At 39.1% G+C, this 20,992-nt stretch overlaps 1 protein-coding gene across 2 annotated transcripts in view; it reads left to right on the top strand.

Moving 5' to 3' along the window:
- The window catches only part of LOC130930729 (latent-transforming growth factor beta-binding protein 2-like), a 309,203-nt gene that overhangs the window by 253,911 nt on the left and 34,300 nt on the right, over positions 1-20,992 (top strand). For both annotated transcript variants that reach the window (XM_057858789.1, XM_057858788.1), the window contains exon 32: positions 19,803-19,931. In XM_057858789.1, coding sequence (XP_057714772.1) covers positions 19,803-19,931 — 129 coding nt within the window. The remainder of the gene's footprint in view (positions 1-19,802; positions 19,932-20,992) is intronic.

Below are 20,992 nucleotides of genomic sequence, written 5' to 3'. Positions count from 1 at the left end.
TATGTATTGTCTTTAATAAGACATGCCTGAGGGTGGAAAATGCATGCGGTTGAACCCATGTCAAACTTCTGGCCCAGTAACAAAAAAGACTTTGCCATATGCGCGTTTGGTTGCCGTGTATTTGTGCCCACTTAATAAGATACAGATTATCGTGACCTGCTGCGGTCATGCCAACATGGAATATTGACGTCATGGCTGTGAAAGCGCGCAAACAGGATTCCCAAGATATGTCATTGTTCCTCATTCTCGCCCACTTGTGAAATGGCGTCCGCATCTGTGTTCAATCAGGCTCAGGGTTACCCACAGAATACAGGAGAAGTGCGGGTTGCCGCTGTCGCTAGCTCCGATGCTACGTCGCCTACCGACTTTTGGTCCTGCCTCAACCTTACATCCTCTAAATGGAACCTGAACTTCTCACCTTCTCCCCTGCCTCATTCCTTCCCTCAAGGCAATTTACACTTCTGCGTGAGTTCTGACTAAACTGATTACTACATGGAAAGAAAAAGAAATAAAATCTCACGCCCCGCTGGCGTGCGCCGTTGTACCGCCAAAAATATTATTGCGATGATTAGCGTGGCTTTAGACACATCGATAAAGGCAGGTCAAGAAATGCTACTGCTAAGACGTCACAAGTTTTTGAGGGAAAACACATTCATCATAAAAATGATTGGGGTATTGATGCCTTCAGCCCGCCCTGGGATGATACTTTCATTGCATGTGGTTTGCAATATTTTGTTCCACATGAGAGGGAAACATTGCTGTATCCACTTAACCTTACCTCCGAGGGAATCGTAAAATGGCGTGATCCATGTATTCTCATTCGCCAAATCACTCGTACAATCCACAAAGATTCAGTACTTACTGAATCATTCTTTCGTTGCAAAGCATTTTAATAATAAACCTGTCACAGATGTGTTAACAATGACGATTAAAGCTAGGTATAGTGTTGGCCAAAAGTATTGGCACCCCTGCAATTCTGTCAGATAATGCTCAATTTCTCCCAGAAAATGATTGCAATTACAAATGCTTTGGTAGTAATGTCTTCATTTATTTATTTTGCTTGCAATGAAAAAAAACACAAAAGAGAATAGGGAAGAAATTAAATCATTATCATTTTACACAAAACTCCCAAAATGGGCAGGACAAAGGTATTGGCACCCTTTGAAAAATCATGTGATGCTTGTCTTTGTAATTAACAGTACCTGTTACTTACCTGTGGCACATAACAGGTGGTGGCAATATCTAAATCACAAATGCAACCAGTTAAAATGGATTAAAGTTGACTCAACCTCTGTCCTGTGTCATTGTGTGTACCACATTGAGCACTGAAGGAATTTGGCCCCCTAGCCAAGCCGCCGGAACCGTGACAGCCGAACCAGTAGGCGTCCCACTGGCGCAGTCCCAGCTAAATCGGCCGGAGAGGCCAAATCCCATGTGTCCACTCCAGTGTTAACCCTTTGTACTGACTCCATTTTGAATGGTTTAAAGCAGGGGTCCCCATCTGCCGAGCTGCGGACCGATACTGGTCCGTGGCTTATTTGCTACCGGGCCGCACAGAAATAATAATTTAATAACGACCGCATTCTGGCCGAATTAACCCTGTGCCCCTGCTTAACACACCAATATCCCTGTTTACTCGAGATATAATACTACGGGATAGATTAAAATGTTGTCATAGAAATCCATTAATTGGACTGCTAACAGTACATCTTGTTTGTGTATATAATATATCTATGTGCGGTTGTCCTCGATAATAACGTACAGTGGGGCAAATAAGTATTTAGTCAACCACTAATTGTGCAAATTCTCCCACTTGAAAATATTAGAGAGGCCTGTAATTGTCAACATGGGTAAACCTCAACCATGAGAGACAGAATGTGGGGGGGAAAAAAACAGAAAATCACATTGTTTGATTTTTAAAGAATTTATTTGCAAATCATGGTGGAAAATTAGCATTTGGTCAATGCCAAAAGTTCATCTCAGTACTTTGTTATGTACCCTTTGTTGGCAATAACGGAGGCCAAACATTTTCTGTAACTCTTCACAAGCTTTTCACACACTGTCGCTGGTATTTTGGCCCATTCCTCCATGCAGATCTCCTCTAGAGCAGTGATGTTTTGGGGCAACACGGACTTTCAACTCCCTCCACAGATTTTCTATATGGTTGAGATCTGGAGACTGGCTAGGCCACTCCAGGACCTTGAAATGCTTCTTACGAAGCCACTCCTTTGTTGCCCTGGCTGTGTGTTTGGGATCATTGTCATGCTGAAAGACCCAGCCACGTCTCATCTTCAATGCCCTTGCTGATGGAAGGAGATTTTCACTCAAAATCTCTCGAGACATGGCCCCATTCATTCTTTCCTTTACACAGATCAGTCGTCCTGGTCCCTTTGCAGAAAAACAGCCCCAAAGCATGATGTTTCCACCCCATGCTTCATTCACAGTGGGTATGGTGCAATTGAGTATTCTTTGTCCTCCAAACACGAGAACCTGTGTTTCTACCAAAAAGTTCTATTTTGGTTTCATCTGACCATAACACTTTCTCCCAGTCCTCTTCTGTATCATCCAAATGCTGTCTAGCAAACTGCAGACGCGCCTGGACGTGTACTGGCTTCAGCAGGAGGACACGTCTGGCAGTGCAGGATTTGAGTCCCTGGCAGCGCATTGTTACTCTCTCTGTAGGTCATTCACTTGGTCCCCCCACGTGGTTCTGGGATTTTTGCTCACCATTTTGACGCCACGGGGTGAGATCTTGCATGGAGCCCCAGATCGAGGGAGATTATCAGTGGTCTTGTATGTCTTCCATTTTCTAATAATTGCTCCCACAGCTGATTTCTTTAGACCAAGCATTTAACCTATTGCAGATTCAGTCTTCCCAGCCTGGTGCAGGTCTACAATTTCGTCTCTGGTATCCTTCGACAGCTCTTTGGTCTTGGCCATAATGGAGTTTGGAGTGTGACAGACTGAGGTTGTGGACAGTCTTTTATACAAATAATGAGTTAAAAGAGGTGCCATTAATACAGGTAACGGGTGGAGCCTCGTTAGAAGAAGTTAGGCCTCTTTGATAGCCAGAAATCTTGCTTATTTGTAGGTGATCAAATACTTGAGATGAACTTTTGGTATAGACAAAATACTCATTTTCCACCATGATTTACAAATAAATTCTTTAAAAATCAAACAATGTGATTTTCTTTTTTTTTTTTTTTTTCACACTGTCTCTCATGGTTGAGGTTTACCCATGTTGACAATTACAGGCCTCTCTAATCTTTTCAAGTAGGAGAACTTGCACAATTGGTGGTTGACTTAATACTTATTTGCCCCACTGGACTGTTAGCGAATGAGGCTAGCGGCCGCCTGGCGTAGCAGGAGCTTTTCTGGTGAAAATTCTTGTGAATAAATGCTTAAATCCCCGAATTCTTCACAGATATGGACGTAAAACAGTTTTGATTCTTGGTTAAAAGCAAAGAAACCATGCAGTTAGCGTTTATTTTACGTATATGGACGAAGTTACATGCTACTATGTTACCGAATGAGGCTAGCGACCACCTGGCGTAACAGGAGCTTTTCTGGTGAAAATTCTTGTGAATAAATGCTTAAATCCCCAAATTCTTCATAGATATGGATGTAAAACAGTCTCGATTCTTGGTTATAAGCAAATAAACCGTGCAGTTAGCGTTTATTATACATATATGGACGAAGTGCAATGCTACTATGTTAGCGAATGAGGCTAGCGGCCACCTGGCGTAACAGGAGCTTTTCTGGCAAAAATTCTTGTGAATAAATGCTTAAATCCCCAAATTCTTCATAGATATGGACGTAAAACAGTCTCGATTCTTGGTTAAAAGTAAACTGAGGCTAGTCAGTTACGAAAATTAGCCGCCTCCATGTGTAAACAATGAAGAAAATTCCTGCGAATAAATGCTTCAATCACGCATGCATGGTACGAAAAATAATAATATTCCTTGAACAAATCACTCCTGAAACAATCCTTCCTGTTTGTATGCGGTACAGCTTTCGTAGTTAAATCCAAGCGTAAGTAAATCCAAGCTTAAATCCAACATGAGTGTGTGCCGTCTTCGGCTATTACTAAATGAAACTTGGCCCCCACTGATAAGGCGTCGCGCAAAGAATGACGAAGTGACACGTCAATAGTAGAGATGTCCCGATCGATTGGGATGCCGATCGATCGGGACATCTCTGCTATTGAGCATATCACTTCGTCGGCATCCCGATCAATCGGGTCCGATCACGTCATTTTCAAAGTATCGGAATCGGCAAAAAAATATCGGCCATGCCTTTTTTTAATATACATATATTTTTTAATTAAATTGTTTTCTAATTGTATTTAACTTTGCAAACATAATATGTTACAGTCATCCAGAGTCTTTAGTTTAGGCATAAGGTAGGGTTATCAAATTTATCCCAATAACTGCAATAATTAATTTTTTAAAAAATGTATCGCGTTAAAAAATTTAACGCAATTAATGCATGCGCTGCACGACCCACCCACGCATTGTCGCGCTCAATCTGTTATGGCGCCGTTTTACCTATATAGAGAGATAAAAGGCAGTGTAAAATGAGTAGAGTGAATTTTGGCATCTTTGGAGCCTTTTTTTAATTGGCTAAAGCCTTACAATCCCTCTCCCTACGATCAGAAATATCATGGGAAGCAATGTGGGGAAGCAAGGTAGCAAATGATCTTTTTCTTAACACCTTATATTATTTCCCAACGCAGAGAAGATATATCAATTGATAGCACTACGCACAGTCATGGTTCCACTTCCCATCATGCATTGGGCATGGCTACAGTATCATTTACTGAAAGCTCAACAAATACACTAGATGGCAATATTTAGTCACAATGTACAAAGTCACAAGTCTTTCTATCCGTGGATCCCTCTCACAGAAAGAATGTTAATAATGTAAATGCCATCTTGAGGATTTATTGTCATAATAAACAAATACAGTACTTATGTATTGTATGTTGAATGTATATATTCGTCTGAGTTTTATTCTTTTTTTTTTTTTTTTTAATGCATTGCCAAAATGTATATGATCGGGAAAAATTATCGGGAATGATTGGAATTGAATTGGGAGCAAAAATAAAGCAATCGGATCGGGAAATATCGGTATCGGCAGATACTCAAACTAGAATGATCGGACCGGGAGCAAAAAAATATGATCGGAACAACCCTAGTCAATAGTGATGATGTCTATGGTTGGACATCTCGCCGCGTAGAAGGAGTTGCAGAAAACCGGTAGTCATCTTCTCTTGACGGTGACAAACTACCCCAAGCGTCCATTGCGCACATGAAACATGGCGCCCTCCGTAGGTCAAAACATGTACTAAATGTGATTGATTTTTAAATCAATGGCAATATTTTATGTGTTTCGGATAACATATTTTAGGAAAAGAGAACAATTGTGGCTTATTAGAGTCTACAAGTCTTTAAGTCCAAGGTTCCCCTATGTTCTGTACCGCAAAAAATTAACATTAGGGTTGTTCCGATCATGTTTTTTGCTCCCGATCCGATCCCGATCGTTTTAGTTTGAGTATCTGCCGATCCCGATATTTCCCGATCCGATTGCTTTTTCCGATTGCTTCCGATTTAATTCCAATCCTTCCCGATAATTTTTCCCGATCGTATACATTTTGGCAAAGCATTAAGAAAAAAATGAATAAAACTCGGACGAATATATACATTCAACATACAGTACATAAGTACTGTATTTGTTTATTATGACAATAAATCCTCAAGATGGCATTTACATTATTAACATTCTTTCTGTGAGAGGATCCACGGATAGAAAGACTTGTGACTTTGTATATTGTGACTAAATATTGCCATCTAGTGTATTTGTTGAGCTTTTAGTAAATGATACTGCAGCCATTCAATCCAAATGCATGATGGGAAGTGGACCCATGACTGTGCGTAGTGCTATCAATTGATATATCTTCTCTGCGTTGGGAAATAACCTAAGGTGTTAAGAAAATGATCAATTGCTACCTTGCTTCCCCACATTGCTTCCCATGATATCTCTAATCGTAGGGAGAGGGATTGTAAGGCTTTAGCTAATTAAAATCAGGCTCCAAAGGCTGCCAAAATTCACTCTACTCATTTTACGCTGCCTCTTTATGTAGGCAAAACAGCGCCATTACAGATGGAGATGCGTGAGTGGGTCGTGCAGCGCATACATTAATTGCGTTAAATAATTTAACGTGATACATTTCAAAAAAATTTAATTACTGCCATTATTGGGATAAATTTGATAACCCTACCTTAAGCCTAAACTAAAGACTCTGGATGAGTGTAACATATGAACATATGATGTCTGTAACGTTAAATACAATTAGAAAACAATGTAATTAATATATACATATATATATATATATATATATACAGGGGTGCACATAAGTGGTCCGCGTGCGTGCATGCGTACTGGCCATAGACAAATGCGCTGGCCCTCAACGGCTTCCATACGCTTTTGCGTACCGATGGCTGACCACTGGATTTGCGGCGGACACGAGAAAATAACTTCTCAAAATTTTGAAGAGGCAGGCCACACTGAGTAATTACTTTAGTGATGGGACGAAATGAGCTGAGGTTCCGAAGCTTTTGTCGAGTAATGGGAGGGGGGTTTCCACGAAGCTTGTAGCGAGGCGCGCTTCATTTCGGCAAAACCCGGAAATGATGACGTGGGAAGCCTCGCCGGCGGCCGGCGGCCGGCTGAATCTCATGAGTGCTTCGGAAGTGATCCAACGTTTGGCGCACATTGCAAAAACAGGACAGACTACGGTATAAATTGGTTGCAAAACGCAATGGCGATCGCCTGTTATCTCACATTTTGTGGATTTCGGGCTCCTGTACTTGTTACATCTGTGCGCAACAGTGCAACCAGTGCAATCTTTTTTCGAGCCTTGTCCTTTGCTTGCGATGGAACCTTCGCGAAAAGAGCGATCCTCCCCTGTATGGGAACATTTTGATTTGATTGCTTTCAATAAGGTAAGGGAGAAAAACTACTTTAATATAAATGTGAGTGTGTGTGTGTGTACCTATCTGAACCAAACATCAACAGAATGAACAATCCATTAGTGTACTGGGAGGCACAAAAAAATACCTACCCAAATTTATATAAACTGGCACTCACATTTCTCTGCACCCCAGCTTCATCTGTGCCTTGTAAAAGAATATTTTCTAAAGCTGGTGAAATATTTTCCAAAAAAAAGGAAACTGTTTAAAGCCAGCCACTGTGGGAAAGCTATTATTTCTAAATAAAAATGAATAACAAATTACCCTTAGCACTTGTTGTATTTTGTTCACATCCTAAATTACTAACACAAGCACATTCATATCTTTGTCTTAAGCAAATAGCCATTGAATTCTTAACAATGTTGACCTCTTGGGCTTCTAGACCACTTGATGGCGCCATAGGGTAAATGAAGCACCATGAAGCTTTGCTACATGTGCAAACCAATTGGCTGCAAAGCTTCGTTGCTTCATGAGGCTTCATTTGGCCATCACTAAATTACTTCCGTGTTCCCCCACCCCCGTCAATAGACAGACAGACGACAGAGACGTCACCGGAGCTACCGAAAAAAAGGACTTTTGCTGAAAAGTGGCTACAGGAGGTACCATGGCTAGAAGCAAATGATGCTCGCACGGAAATGCGGTACAAAATGTGCCGTGAGAATCCCAATGTCGCCGATAAGAGCAGCGCATTTTATGTAGGATTTCAGCCATCCAAACTTTGAAAAGCACGAAAAAAACAGAGAGCATGTGGCAATTAAGCAAACTATCGATGTCAAACAGGACCCCACTCGCCCTATGGACAAGTGGCGGAATAAAGGTAATGAACAGCGACATGCACTGACAAACGTGTTTTTGATCGCATTTTACAAAGCTAAACATGCACGTTCAATGAGGTCTTATGAGGAGGATATCCCACTTTTAAAAAGGCTTGGAGTTAATGTGGGAGCCTCATAATGCCCTTTATTTTGAATTGGTGCTTCTTATTTCTTTACATTTCACTTCAAAGTAATGGCAATTTTGTTGTGCCAGTTGATGTTAATCAAGCATTAATTGTTAATATAATTAATTAAAGTTAATTGGCTCTAAGTAAAGCTTGTCATAAATTTATCGCATCAGGTGGGTCGACTCTCAAGCTCAATGAGGACCAAGTCACATCTCCAGGTCCTCCTCTGAGAACCTGGGCAAAAAAATTATGTGCACCCCTGTGTATATATATATTAAAAAAAGGCATGGCCGATATTTTTTTGCCGATTCTGATACTTTGAAAATGACGTGATCGTACCCGATCGATCGGGACATCTCTAATTAACATTTTAATTAATTTTTTTTTTTTAAACATGGTGGGCCACCATGGGCTTCTCTAACACCAGGAAACACTGACTTTTATCCACTGATCATTTCCTTTCTGTATCCTTAAACCACCTTGGATGTAAAGATGGCTGAGTCTCAATCATTCTCTCAATCTGCATCCGTTTCAGCCCACGTGCAGCAATTTAGGTCTGCTTGAGGACAAGACAGCCTTGTTTCACTTTTATTAGTGTGTGGGAGCTTTACTCCCTGTCTCATGTTGTAGAAGTATCCAAGAAAGGATGAGCCTACCAGTAAGCCTGCGAAAGTGGCCGTCTGTGAGTCTATTCCGAACGGGGAAACAGGACGCCGGCCAAATGCTTTGCTCAAATCAGATGGGTTTTTGGCCCGTTTTCCTCCTTTCTTCAGTACAGACTAACTTATGAGTCCTAAGGGCCAATATAAAACTCATAATATCAGGATCGCATGTCTTGAGAGTGAGCCATACAACAACATTAATGCGTTTATTGCGATTGATCGAATATTTTACACATGTATGGGCACTGTCATGGTTTTATAGGCTGCATTTGTTTCTAAGCTTAGTTACCATTAGTCATGGAAACTTTTAGATTGCAGCACTCATAGGCGGCAGTTACGAAACCAAAAGGTCAACAGAAACCAAGCTGATAGCACAACAGTGCGGTGCTTTTTCCTTATTTTGATATGGGAAAATTATTCATGCCTGTCAAAGCAATGACTAAAGGTAAACTTTGCAATCAACACCCGAGCAGACAACCGATCCGCCAGTTTTCATTTGGATGTTCTGCCTCATTAAGGAAGCTAAACGACAATAAGGTTTGAATGTCGAAAAAGACCAGATTCACTAACTAGTGACACAAAGAGCCTATATTATGATATAAAATAATACATGCGAGGTTATTTTTAGGGTTGTTCCGATCATGTTTTTTTGCTCCCGATCCGATCGTTTTAGTTTGAGTATCTGCCGATCCCGATATTTCCTGATCCAATTGCTTTTTTTTTTTTTTTTGCTCCCGATTCAATTCCAATCATTCCCGATAATTTTTCCCCATCATATAGATTTTGGCAATGCATGAAACTCGGACAAATATATACATTCAACATACAGTACATAAGTACTGTATTTGTTTATTAATGACAATAAATCCTCAAGATGGCATTTACATTATTGACATTCTTTCTGTGAGAGGGATCCACGGATAGAAAGACTTGTAATTCTTAAAGGATAAATGTGACTTTGTATATTGTGACTAAATATTGCCATCTAGTGTATTTGTTGAGCTTTCAGTAAATAATACTGTAGCCATTTAACTGTTCTGCCCAAATGCATGATGGGAAGTGCAACCATGACTGTGCGTAGTGGCACCAATTGATATATCTTCTCTGCGTTGGGAAATAACATAGGGTGTTAAAGTGCTTGTGACACGAAAAAGCATGTTTATTTCATAATACACGCGGTATTTTATGCTCCTGAATGATATGGACCGCTTGGATGTGTGTGGAAGCGATCGCTATATTTATTTAGTTTTTTGAATCCCGCGCCAGGAAAATGAGTGACTTCCGGCTTCGGTCTCGCATTGAGGAGGAGGGCGCTGTGACGTGTACGGTAGAAGACGTCCTCTTCACGCTACAGTGTACTGTTGTGTATGAGGACGAAGGATTCAGCTGATTTTGCGGATTAATACTTTTATTTTTTGCATCACGCCAGCCAAACGGCTGCAGAAAAATCATTCTGTATGCGGGAGAGGCGTATGCGCCTTTTTGGAGTTTCAAAAGGTTCCCATTCACCGTGGATATTTACTGTGGGACCATTGGACTTACAAGGAAGTGAGTAAACATCTTGTTTTGTATTATGTCAAATACGAATACAGTGATTACAAAGTAAACACTATAAAATTCCTTTAAATAAAGGACTACTTACGTTTGATCATTGATAGGCATGTAAAAAGCTATCCTCACGCTCATTAGCAGTTAGCTGTTAGCACGTTAGCTACACAACACAACAATTCCAGCCACCCTCCTCCAGGGAACGAACTGTAAATTGCTCTCCGCCGGGCGGTTTGCCGATCCGCAAAGAAACTCAACAACCGGGTCGTCATGTCAAATAATCCAGGCTAGTTATGTGTGATTTTCCACTTCGAAGACTTTGAAACATCCCTCGGTTCGGGTTAGCATGTCGGCTAGCTGTCACTCCTTCTGGTCTGTTTACATTCTCCGAAGCCGGGGAAGGGAAATGACATATGTCCGATTTAGGTGTCATAAAATATCGTTCGGCAGGTGTGACAGTAAAGGTAAAGTCGACTGTTTTGACCATTATGGAGTAATTTTGCCATGTCGTCTTGAATAAATGGATTTTTATTATTTTATATTCCATTTAGCACAAGTTATTTGTCATGACCATGCCATTTATTTAGCAATTGGGGAAAGTACTTGGGTAAAAAGAATACCCTGTAAAAATATTGAAGTAAAGAGACAGAAACAATGACATTTTGCCGCTCTCTTCGTCGCGTTTTCCTCATTGTGAATAGTTCCCCCTCGACGGGCTGACTGGTCCTTCTCAAGCCATTTATTTAGCTATTGGGGAAAAATACTTGGATAAAAAGAATATCCTGTAAAAATATTGGGAGTAGAGAGACTGAAACAATGACATTTTGCAGCTCTCTTCGTCTCGTTTTCCTCGTTCTGAACAATTCCCCCTCAATGGGCTGAATAGTAAAACCGATGAGCCTAGTCTACCGCTGACGTCATCCACCTGTTGGTGACGCTAAAGCCCTATAATTGTAGGCGTGGCTAACCGGCAGATTAAAAGACTAATTTCTCGTCATCTGCGCTTTGCTAAATTGTTGTATATAGTCGAATCGTCTCAAAATATGATTCTAATTCACATAATAATGCCATGTAAGACTTTTTTTCTGGTGTCGTATGCTCTTTAAGGAAAAGATCAACTGGTAACACTTTATAATAACTATCCATTTTACTAGTTAATAGAGCATTAGTAAACTGTTGATAAATGATTTATTGTTGATTTGTGAAGTATTTGTTAACAGTTTGTTAAGCATTTACAGGGTGTTCCAATATGGTTGACCCCATTCTAAATGCCCATGCTAGTTGATGGATCTTAATAAAACTATATACACTTATGTTGAAGGTCATAAGTTTTATTGGTTAAATATACAAAGAAAAGTACAAATATTTGTTGGTTCTATGGCTGATTTTCATAAATGTGCAACATGAGCGCTGCCTGCAAAATGCCTTATCAAAATGCCTTTTCTTTTGAAGTGAACGGCATTTCTTCACCTGAAAAGATAGAAATGCCAAATGTTACACACAAAAACTTGAAACGTTTCTACACAAACTGTGTTTCAGGTTAAGAACACCCTGTAAATGCTTAACAAACTGTTTACAAATCAACAATAAATCAGTTATCAACAGTTTACTAATGATCTATTAACTATAAAACAGATAGTTATTATAAAGTGTTACCGATCAACTACTACCTTGCTTCCCCACATTGCTTCCCACTACATTTATAGTTGTTGACAGAAGGATTGTAAGGCTTTAGCCAATTAAAAACAGGCTCCAAAGACTGCCAAAATTCACTCTACTCATTTTACGCTGCCTTTTAGCTCTATATATAGTTAAAACGGCACCATTATAGATTGAATGCGACAATGCGTGAGTGGGTCGTGCAGCGCATGCGTTAATTGCGTTAAAATAATTTAACGTGATTAATTTTTTAAAAAATTATTTACCGCCGTTAACACGATAAATTTGATAGCCCTACTTTAAGCCAAAACTAAAGACTCTGGATGAGTGTAAGACATTTTGTCTGTAACGTTAAATACAATTAGAAAACAATTTAATTTAAAAAATATATATATAAAAAAAAAGGCATGTCCGATATTTTTTTGCCGATTCCGATACTTTGAAAATGACGTGATCGGGATCGGGACATCATTAATAATAATCCTTTGCAGAACAATAGGGCCTTCGCACCATGTTGGTGCTCGGGCCCTAATAAATTGTAAAAAAAAATCATACACTGTGATTTCTGTATTTTTCTTTCTTTAGATTGTCTCTCACAGTGGACAGGCACCTACCATCAAAATTTCAAACCCGCCCATCATTTCTAAGTGGGACAACTTGCAAAATCGAATGGTTCAAATGCTTATTTTCCTCACTGTATGCAATATTTTAAAATATACATTGTCATTTTGAGGCAGCTCCTAGCTACACTTTCGACAAGGGCACCTAATGTCACTGAATGTGATAAAAATAATAATAATAATAATAATTACACATGCCCAAAAAATGCTTTAGAACATACCCCAGGATTAAACGACACAAAATAGCATATTTTCATTTCCCCACAAAAGATTTCAAAACATCTAAGACCCCAGGTTGCCTGTCATGTTTCTTTAAGTGTGTTAAGTTGCCACAACAACTCCATTCATTGGGGATTGTTTTGGTCCCTGAGCGCACTGGAGTATTTTCTATCATGTCTGTGATTCCTGCTTGATTAATGTCAGGTTCAGCCTCTCCCGATCCGGGGCTTCTTATTATGTCCATAAAATGCTCTCTCTTGATAAATTATAAACTATAAATCTGATTCAAAACATGATTCATGTTATCACAAACTGGATGTAAGCAAGATTTCTGGGCTTCTGAGTTGATAGCTTCCAGTTTTCTGGGAAGACATTTTGCTTGCAAATCTCTTTTTTAGTCCATCCTTAACATGTTTGATGGGATTGAACTTTGAAGTATGTTTGTGGGTCTTTCCAAGCTGTTCCCAGGATATAAATATTGTATGTCCATGATAAAAATCAGACTAAGTCTTTTAAATGGGTTCTAAAACTATATATAATACATGCAAAATATTTTTTTTTGACATTTAATTTCCATGTTTGTGTAGTAAACACTTTTATCTTAAATGTCCCTAAAGGAAAACTGCCATTTAAATGAGACGTATTTGCAATAAAAGTGAAAATATATTTTATATTTGACCATACGTCATAATAAGGGTGTGACAATATATTGAAATGGTGATATATCGTGATACTTTGTATCCCAAAAGGTTATCGATATGCTTCTTCCAAGAATCGAGATTAAAGATTAAGATTAAAAAGGTGTCAATGTTTAAAAAAAAAAAAGTTGCTACCAAAATCTTCCACCATAATACTGTCTCAGGTAACTCTAAGGCTGCCGTTGACGGTGCTCGACGCCCAATCCATTTAGACTGGGAACGTTCGTTCATTCGAAATAGGGCTGCAGCAATCGATTATTTTTGTAGTCGATTAATCGATGAACTATTTAGTGCGAATAATCGAGTAATTGGATAAGGAACATAAAAAATTAAAATACCTGAGCTGAGCCTCACACGGTATATTAAAAAAAAAAAAAAAAAAAAAGAGGATCTATGTACAACAAAAGAACAACTGGCTAGCTTACATAGCACAACTCCGCTAGCTTAAATGCTATAAAATGCTAAGGCTTTTTTACAATGCTCTAAACAAATGGCCCGGACACATATTCCTACCAAAAATGGCTAAATATACCTTTAACCCTTTAACACCTAAGCCTATTTTGGCCGAATTTGCATGCATTTGATGTTGCCTTTATATTTCAAAGAAAAAATTGTTCACAATGGCCAAGTTCGGTCCCTTTTTTCAGGGCACCTTGAACTTCATGTCCAAACTGTTGTTTTCTTCACTGACCAATTATAATCCACATTTTGGACCCAAAAAGACAAAAAAATCCCAAAATATTTTTTCAAAATTTGTAATGTTGACGTCCCATTGACAACCAAACATGCTCGACCAACCGGTTTGAAGCTTGATAATATTTATTCAACTTGTTAGGATAAACATTCAATAGAAAAAAATAAGATTGAATCGTTTTATGTTTTACAATTCAACACAAACAGCAAGTATGGTCATAGGCATTTTTGGCCTTTACACATACTATGGTCAAAACAGGTTATATACAGTGCAAAATAGTGAGAAAAAAATATATATATATCATCTAACACAAAAAGGGTTTGGAGGATATCTCTTTGTGGAGTTAGGTATTATACCCATCACCTTATCTAAAGTATATACGTACATGCAATCAAGCTTCTCGAACACTCATCTTTACAAAAATTGAAAAGATTATAGTGAAGAAAAAATATATATAACATTGAAAAAAAGTATTTTCAAAAATATTGACAAGTAGTTCAGTTCAATTCAATTTTTTCTGGCATACGACCCAATAAAGTTTTTTTTTTTTTTTTTTTGCGCACTCAATAAAGCTTCTGCATGAACAGGTCGTGGAGCTGCGTCACACATAACCTACTCTTTAGCCGTTTGCGCGCTGCTGTCACTTCTATTCGCCGAGGCGCCGACTCTTCCCAGGAAAACAACGACAAATACGGCTCATCTTCCTTGAGTTAATGAAATAATGCATTACCTTGCGCTAAATTTAGTTTTAGATTCATTCTGCACGTTTCAAAGTCGCTCGCTCAATCCAACCGGCCGTTGCTTGCTTCGAATGCCTCCTTTTCCTTAGTTGGCGCCTCGCTCGCAAATTTATTAAAAATGTCCACATTCGGTTCGCCCTTCTTGACATCACAACGGCTCTTGGGATATGTAGTCTTTTGTGCTGCTTTCGGTTTTGAAAAAGGACAAGAAATGATGGAAATATGGAGATAGATACATGGTACATGCAGCGTTTTAATGCATATTCATGAGTGCAATAAAACTGTAAAACTCAAATGACATTATCTCCCGTTTTTCTTGGTCGATTGACTTCAAATAAAAACTGGCGTGGACATCAACTTCCGCACTTTCAAATGAGACCAACCAGCGGCACGTGGGTGACGTAATTACAGCGTGACAAAGCTTCAAAGACGACATGCGTAAACGCGTCGCTGCCGACACGTTCGGTGTTAAAGGGTTAAACTAAATTAGGAATGCATTCAAAAAAATCATTAGCTCAAACAAACGCTTATGTTGGTCTTAACAGGGAGCAGATGGATTCAGCCATGTTTAATGAGGTCTGTGTATCCACCCAAATCAATAAAAATAAATGCAAACACTTTCAAAGCAAACCATTGCAACGCCACTTTAATTAAACGAATACTCAAAGTAGCAAATTTAATTTGAATCTTTTTTTCTAATCAAATTCTCGAGTTAATCGATTAATCGTTGCAGCACTAATTCGAAACCAGAGCATTCGCAATCATTCTGTCCGATTTTCGGGGCATTTACAGGTCACTTGCTGTTCATTTACAGGTAATTTCCTGTTGAGTCACTGCCTATTTATTTGGGTGATTCTATTCTCTTCTGTAACTTAAAATAATCAGGAAGTGACCCTTAAAATACCCCAAAATCAACTAGTAACTGAAAATAAAAAGGCAAATGACCTTTAATGGCCCAAAATGACCTCATTGCATGGCATTGGCAGCCACTAACGGCCATAGACATTCAATCCGTTTGAAGTGGGAGGGATGGCAGCGAATGAACGAATGTTCATTCGCTGCCACCCTCCCAGTTCAAATGGATTGGACGTCTACTAGTGATAAACTCATTCCAATTCACAGCAGAAGCTTGTTTTTCTGTTTATTAGTTTGTAGTATATCCTTGAATGATTTCCTGAGCAATGTATCGATAATCGTTGTATCACCATATCGTCAGATTATCGTTATCGTGAGCTTTGTATCGCAAATCGTATTGTATCGTGAGGTCACAAGAGGTTCCCACTCCTACTTCATAATGATATTGACAGGACACGGACGTGGGGCCGATTAATAGCGGGCCTATCGCCATCAAAGCTGACCGAGCGGAAACACAGACAAAGAGCTTTTTATGTTGAAAATTCTTTTGAATAAATGCGTTAATCCTTGAATTCTTTATCAATGTGGATGTAAAACTTTCTCAATTCATAATTAAAAGCAAAAAAACCATCCAGTTAGCATTGATTTTACGTAAATATGTCGAATGTGCTGCTAGTCTTGAAGCCACTGCAGCTTCGGCCTTCTGAAAAACAAAGAGCTTTTTCCATTGAAAATTCTTGTGAATAAATGCTTAAATCCCTAAATTATTTCCAGATATCGACGTAAAACAGCCTTGATTCTTGGTTAAAAGCAACAACAACAAAAAAACGTGCAGTTAGCATTTATTTTACATAAATATGTTGAAATACGATGCTAGTCTGTTAGCCAATGTGGCGGCCGCCATATGTAAACAGACCTTTTCCGGTGAAAATTCTTGTGAATAAATGCTTAAATCCCTGAATTCTGTATAGATATGGACGTAAAAGAGTCTTGATTCTTGGTTAAAAGCAAAAAAAAAAAAACTTGCAGGTAGCATTTATTTTACGTAAATATTGCAAAGTATAATGCAAATGCTGTAGCGACTAATTTCTGCCATTGATTTTTTTCACATTTCAAAATGCATGCATGGTATGAAAAAATATAATAACTACCATGAATCCTCGAACAAATCACTCCTGGGACGATCCTTCCTGTTTGTATGTGGTACAGCTTTCATAGTTTTTCAACCTAAATCCGCTGTTAGATCGCTGCATGCGTGTTTGAGAACAACTCCTCTTGATGTGGGCAAGCCCTCTACTTGAAGGTGTATGACGGATGTGACCCGTCAATATCATTATCAAGTCTATGATTTGACTTTAAAATTGTAAAAAGTGGATATGTACAGTGGGGCAAATAAGTATTTAGTCAACCACCAATTGTGCAAGTTCTCCTACTTGAAAAGATTAGATAGGCCTGTAATTGTCAACATGGGTAAAAATCAACCATGATAGACAGAATGTGGGAAAAAAAAAACAGAAAATCACATTGTTTGATTTTTAAAGAATTTATTTCTAAATTAGAGTGGAAAATAAGTATTTGGTCACCTACAAACAAGCAAGATTTATGGCTGTCAAAGAGGTCTAACTTCTTCTAACGAGGTCTAACGAGGCTCCACTCATTACCTGTATTAATAGCACCTATTTTAACTCATTATCGGTATAAAAGACACCTGTCCACAACTTCAGTCAGTCACACTCCAAACTCCACTATGGCCAAGAACAAAGAGCTGTCGAAGGACACCAGAGACAAAATTCTAGACCTCCACCAGGCTGGGAAGACTGAGTCTGCAATAGGTAAAACGCCTGGTGTAAAGAAATCAATTGTGGGAGCAATTATTAGAAAATGGAAGACATACAGGACCACTGATAATCTCCCTCGATCTGGGGCTCCATGCAAAATCTCACCCCGTGGCGTCAAAAATGATAACAAGAACGGTGAGCAAAAATTCCAGAACCACACGGGGGGACCGAGTGAATGACCTACAGAGAGCTGGGACCACAGTAACAAAGGCTACTATCAGTAACACAATGCGCTGCCAGGGACTCAAATCCTGCACTGCCAGACGTGTCCCCCTGCTGAAGCCAGTACACGTCCAGGCCCGTCTGCGGTTCGCTAGAGAGCCTTTAGATGATCCAGAAGAGGACTGAGAGAATGTGTTATGGTCAGATGAAACCAAAATAGAACTTTTTGGTGGAAACACAGGTTCTTGTGTTTGGAGGAGAAAGAATACTGAATGGCATCTGAAGAACACCATAACCACTGTGAAGCATGGGGGTGGAAACATCATGCTTTGGGGCTGTTTTTCTGCAAAGGGACCAGGACGACTGATCTGTGTAAAGGAAGGAATGAATGGGGCCATGTATCGAGAGATTTTGAGTGAAAATCTCCTTCCATCAGCAAGGGCATTGAAGATGAGATGTGGCTGGGTCTTTCAGCATGACAATGATCCCAAACACACAGCCAGGGCAACAAAGAAGTGGCTTTGTAAGAAGCATTTCAAGGTCCTGGAGTGGCCTAGCCAGTCTCCAGATCTCAACCCCATAGAAAATCTGTGGAGGGACTTGAAAGTCCGCGTTGCCCAACGACAGCCCCAAAACAACACTGCTCTAGAGGAGATATGCATGGAGGAATGGGCCAAAATACCAGCAACAGTGTGTGAAAAGCTTGTGAAGAGTTACAGAAAACATTTGGCCTCCGTTATTGCCAACAAAGGGTACATAACAAAGTACTGAGATGAACTTTTGGCATTGACCAAATGCTAATTTTCCACCATGATTTGCAGATAAATTCTTTCAAAATCAAACAATGTGGTTTTCTGTTTTTTTTTTTCCACATTCTGTCTCTCATGGTTGAGGTTCACCCATGTTGACAATTACAGGCCTCTCGAATATTTTCAAGTGGGAGAACTTGCACAATTAGTGGTTCACTAAATACTTATTTGCCCCAAAATACATATAACTAATGAAAATGTATTATTATATTCCTTGTGTTATAGAGTTGTCCGATTTTATCACGTAGCCAATAATATCAGTCTATAAAAGCATTTTAAAATGATATCGGATAATATCAATATTTTTTTTTTTTTTCTGTGTTCAAATTTATTCAGATTTAGCATTGGAAAGAGATACATATAAGACATGCTTTTTTCACTTTTCTTCCCAAATTATAATTTTGAAAAAATAAAAATGTATATATATATAATGTGGCGCAGTTGGTAGCTTGAGTTGTTCTGGGACCGAAGGGTCAGCGGTTTGATTCCCTCTATGACTGCCCACTGTCGAAGTGCCCTTGGGCAAGGCACTGAACCAACTTGCCCCCAATTAGTTGGCAGCGCCTTGCATGGCAGCAGCACCATTGGTGTGTGAATGTGTGCGTGAAAGGGTAAAATGTGTGCTAATGTAAAGTGCTTTGGACATTGTCACAATGTAGATAAAGCCCTATATAAGTACACTCCATTTACCATATATATATGTATATATATATATAACTCTTCTCATAACTCATGGAGTGTCCTCAAAATGGCATTCCACCCTCGAAAGAATCGGTCGTGAAAGATTTGAGGTTAGCCATAATGTTTACCGTACAAAATTGTGAAAACACTGGAAAAAAATATAAGTTTCTTGAGACAAAAGTTTGGACGATGTAAATTCGCCAATAGGCAGGAATGAATTATTCCATGCGACAGAAACGTGCAATTAAATTGACCTTTTTGTCCAAGTAGCATTGCTTCAATGCTTATTCCAAATACAGTATACAGAGCATTAGGAAAACAAAGGTTTTTCTTTCATCCAGGTTTAACAGCCACTGCTCCACTCCATCCCGACAGACCCTCTGGATTTACTTAAATACAACTTGACAAAATTCCCTTGAATGAACTGACAAACACTGGTGTTTGAAAACCCTGTCACTGAACTGTATAATACATATGTCCAACATCTTTGAAATGTTAGAAAGACTGTGGTTTGGCTTGTTATTGTAAGCCAAATTGGAATTGGGAATGAAAGTGAGTTACAACTAGCGTTTATACTGTGTATTTTTCTGCGGTGACATTGCAAACATTAAAGGCTTCCCTTTGCGTGCGTTCACCTTTGCAGACATAGACGAGTGCCTCAACCAGACCATCTGCGGGAGCCACGGCTTTTGCGAAAACACCGATGGATCCTATCGCTGCGAGTGCGATCTGGGCTACTCGAACCCACCCGGAGATGCTAGCAAGTGTGTTGGTATGTAAATGCGCTGATGTATACTGGATGAAGATTTAAGACTAGGGCTGTCAAACGATTAAAATTTTTAATCGAGTTAATTACAGCTTAAAAATTAATTAATCGCAATTAATCGCAATTCAAACCATCTCCAAAATATGCCATATTTTTCTGTAAATTATTGTTGGAATGGAAAGATAAGACACAAGATGGATATATACATTCAACATACGGTACATAAGGACTGTATTTGTTTATTATAACAATAAATCAACAAGATGGCATTCATATTATTAACATTCTGTTAAAGCAGTGGTCTCAAACCGGTCCTCAAAGGGCCGCAGGGGGTACTGGATTTCATTCCAACCAAACGAGACAAATACCTTTTCACCAATCTGGTTTCTTACAAGTGTAATCAGTTGATTGCAATCAGGTGCTGCTTATGTTAGTAGAAACCTCATTGGTTGAACTGTTTGTGCTGGATCTGTTGGAACAAAAACCAGGACCCACTGCGGCCCTTTGTGGAGTCGGTTTGAGACCGCTGTGTTAAAGCGATCCATGGATAGAGGGACTTGTAGTTCTTAAAAGAAAAAAATATTAGTACAAGTTATAGAAATTTATAGAAATTTTATCTTAAAACCCCTTCTTAATGTTTTCGTTTGAATAAAATTTGTAAAATTTTCAATCAAAAAATAAACTAGTAGCCCGCCATTGTTGATGTCAATAATTACTTACACAATGCTCATGGATGCTGAAGCCTATAAAATCAGTCACACCCAAGCGCCAGCAGAGGGCGGCAAAACTCCATGAAACACAAGTGAGTGTTTCACTGTACTGTCATTTAAATCTGTCTGAGCGGGACATCTGCGTTAATTGCGTCAAATATTTTAACGTGATTAATTTTTAAAATTAATTAACGCCCTTTAACGCGATAATTTTGACAGCCCTATTTAAGACATTACAAATGTTATCTCTGGAAAACCCACTGCGGACAAAGATGGGACGATACACCTAAACTCACGTTATGATGCCCCTCGTTATGCCAGTGTCCCGATATTTAAAAAATGTTTAAGTAAATAAAT

This window comes from Corythoichthys intestinalis, chromosome 15 (assembly GCF_030265065.1).
Source record: "Corythoichthys intestinalis isolate RoL2023-P3 chromosome 15, ASM3026506v1, whole genome shotgun sequence".
NCBI classification, from domain to species: Eukaryota; Metazoa; Chordata; class Actinopteri; order Syngnathiformes; family Syngnathidae; genus Corythoichthys; species Corythoichthys intestinalis.
The sequence above is the reverse complement of the archived record's forward strand: the minus strand, read 5'-3'. Positions and strand labels throughout refer to the sequence as shown.